Source organism: Penaeus japonicus, unplaced genomic scaffold, assembly GCF_977035675.1.
Source record: "Penaeus japonicus unplaced genomic scaffold, GWHDUDI00000001_assembly GWHDUDI00000005, whole genome shotgun sequence".
NCBI lineage: Eukaryota > Metazoa > Arthropoda > Malacostraca > Decapoda > Penaeidae > Penaeus > Penaeus japonicus.
Window position 1 is genome coordinate 24,364,368 of NW_028234407.1, and position 2,500 is coordinate 24,366,867.

Here is a 2,500-nt window from a genome sequence, read left to right on the forward strand (position 1 = left end):
TCTCTCTCTCTCTCTCTCTCTCTCTCTCTCTCTCTCTCTCTCTCTCTCTCTTCTCTCTCTCTCTCTCTCTCTCTTCTCTCTCTCTCTCTCTCTCGTCTCTCTCTCTTTCCTCTCTCTCTCTCTCTCGCTCTCTCTCTCTCTCTCTCTGTCTTCTCTCTCTATCTCTCGCCTCTCTCTCTCTATCTCTCGCTTCTCTCTCTCTCCTCTCTCTCTCTCTCTCTCTTTTTCCCTCTCCCCCTCTGTCTCTCTCTCTCTCTCTCTCTCTCTCTCTCTCTCTCTCTCTCTCTCTCTCTCTCTCTCTCTCTCTCTCTCTCTCTCTCTCTCTCTCTCTCTCTCTCTCTCTCTCTCTCTCTCTTGCGATTGCTGCACCTCCTTTTCTCTCCCCACCTCTCTCTCTTTCGCTCTTTCAGTCTCCTTCTACTAATTGCAGAACCACTGGATTTTACTGTTATTAGCTTCCTATCATATAACATCAGGTTCCCAAGTTATCGTTATCATTCCCCGCTATCTATGTTGAGGTCTTTAAAGGCCTGTTCCTAGCGCATCTCACGTTAAGATCTTATTCTACATCTTAGTCGTTGTCCTGAATTCCATATACCTGAATCTCCACTTAAAAAAAAACTGTGTCCTTGTCAAAATAGGAAAAACCCTTCAACTTTTTTTTTCTCTTGAAACTTGACTTTTTAATATAAAATGGATCCTTTTTATACACGGCGTCTCCTTTGCCATCATGTAATGCTTCGTAGTTTTTTCCCCTTCTTCTTCTTCTTTTATTCTTTAATCATATCTTAAAAAGAAAGCTTATGGGAGTGCATTAATATTTTTCCTCTTTCTTTGTGATAATAAGTTGTGAATAAGTCATATATTGTGAGTCAGAATAGAGTATTACTTAAATTGAATTTAGATGTTGGTTATGTAGGGGTTGGGTATGTTTTTTTATATATACATCATTGTGTGTGTGTGTGTGTGTGTGTGTGTGTGTGTGTGTGTGTGTGTGGTTGTGTGTGTGTGTGTGTGTGTGTCCGTGTACGTGCATGTGTACGTGTACGCGTCCGAGTCTGTGCCTGTGCCACTATCAGTGTCGATATATATGTGTATGTGTGTGTCCGTATTTAAACCGTCCGAATTTAATGTCGCTTTTCACATTCCCTTACATGCCTTGTTTGTATTTTATCATTTTATCATTTTATCATTTACCATTCTAATTGCGCTCAGGGATTCACCTCAGTTTCCCCCTACTACAAAATCTCTGTCCCATGCATTGCACTGTGCATATATCTTGCAATAGTTTTCCTTGTGTTGAAATTAAGCAATTGCACACGGAAAGGGGAAAACTTTCCTGTGCCTTTCAATGAGCAGTATATTATTTCAGACTTCATGGCACTTGCAGAAGCTTTATAAGATTCAAATTGAAAGAAAGAGAAAGAGAGAGAGAAGGAGAAAGTTGAAGACAGGCAGATCTTTAAAAGGCTTTCGCATCTGAGAATGAGAAATTAAAGACAGACACACCAAGAAGTCAGATGAAAGAGGACGATCGAAAAGGAATAAAAGTAAAACTGCAAAAAGGGAACCGCCATTGTTACATCCGGGCATTTCTCTGGAACTTGTTTGTTGCTTCCAAAGTCTTTTAATTTCCGGTTTGCGTCAAGTTTTATAATAACTTTGACGCTTAGTGACGAGGATATTAAAAAGGAAAGGAGGAAATCACATATGCTAAGTAATTTCGTGTGTGTGTGTGTGTGTGTGTGTGTGTGTGTGTGTGTGTGTTTGTGTGCTTGTGTGTGCTTGCGTGCTTGTGTGTATGTGTGTGTGTGTGTGCAGATAGATAGATTGATATGTTCGTCAACATATTTGCATCTGTACTTATATGAATAACTTACAAGCCAAGAAACAAGCATAAGTCTGGCCTTACCTTTTTGACAAACGACACCACATTTGTCGGCAGCATCCTTCCAGCGGTCGAGTCAGCCAATCACTGCTCACGTACCATCAACTGTGTTTATGATTGGTTGGCAGCAGTCTGACGTCATCACAAGGTTATTAGTTGCTCTTGATCGTATCATATCGTGTACATTGATAGACCCGAGAACTTCACTATGACACGAAGTCCATCTGAGTGATTAAGCCTTTGTCTGCACTATCACTGGCGTGGACAATGGTGTCTTTATCTTTTCATAAATTTTCAGATTATATGCACAGCACTAGAACAAATAACAACGACTCAGATTTGTGATATTGACAATATATGTTGTTGTTTTTTCAGTATAACGAAACACTCAAATCAGACCTGAACGTAAAGTTCTGAATTAACCTATTTCTTTTTCAAAATCTGCATTTTTATTTTTGTAACTATGTCCACTTGTAGAAGAAGTATGACTCCCCTTCACTATTTCATTCCGTCTGTATTTTAGGAATAGTTTTCTATGGTAATTCTCTTTCCAACTCTCTCTACGAATGAATCCCCAAAGAGACATCATATATATCATAATATATAGTAAAT

At 39.4% G+C, this 2,500-nt stretch overlaps 1 protein-coding gene across 1 annotated transcript in view; it reads right to left on the reverse strand.

Moving 5' to 3' along the window:
* Fife (regulating synaptic membrane exocytosis protein fife) overlaps window positions 1-2,500 on the reverse strand; it is a gene marked incomplete in the record, with an annotated part of 249,707 nt that overhangs the window by 246,901 nt on the left and 306 nt on the right. Inside the window, 1 exon segment of the mRNA XM_086536681.1 lies at window positions 1,913-2,500. This exon segment is cut by the window's right edge and continues 306 nt beyond it. Coding sequence (XP_086392807.1) covers window positions 1,913-1,948 — 36 coding nt within the window.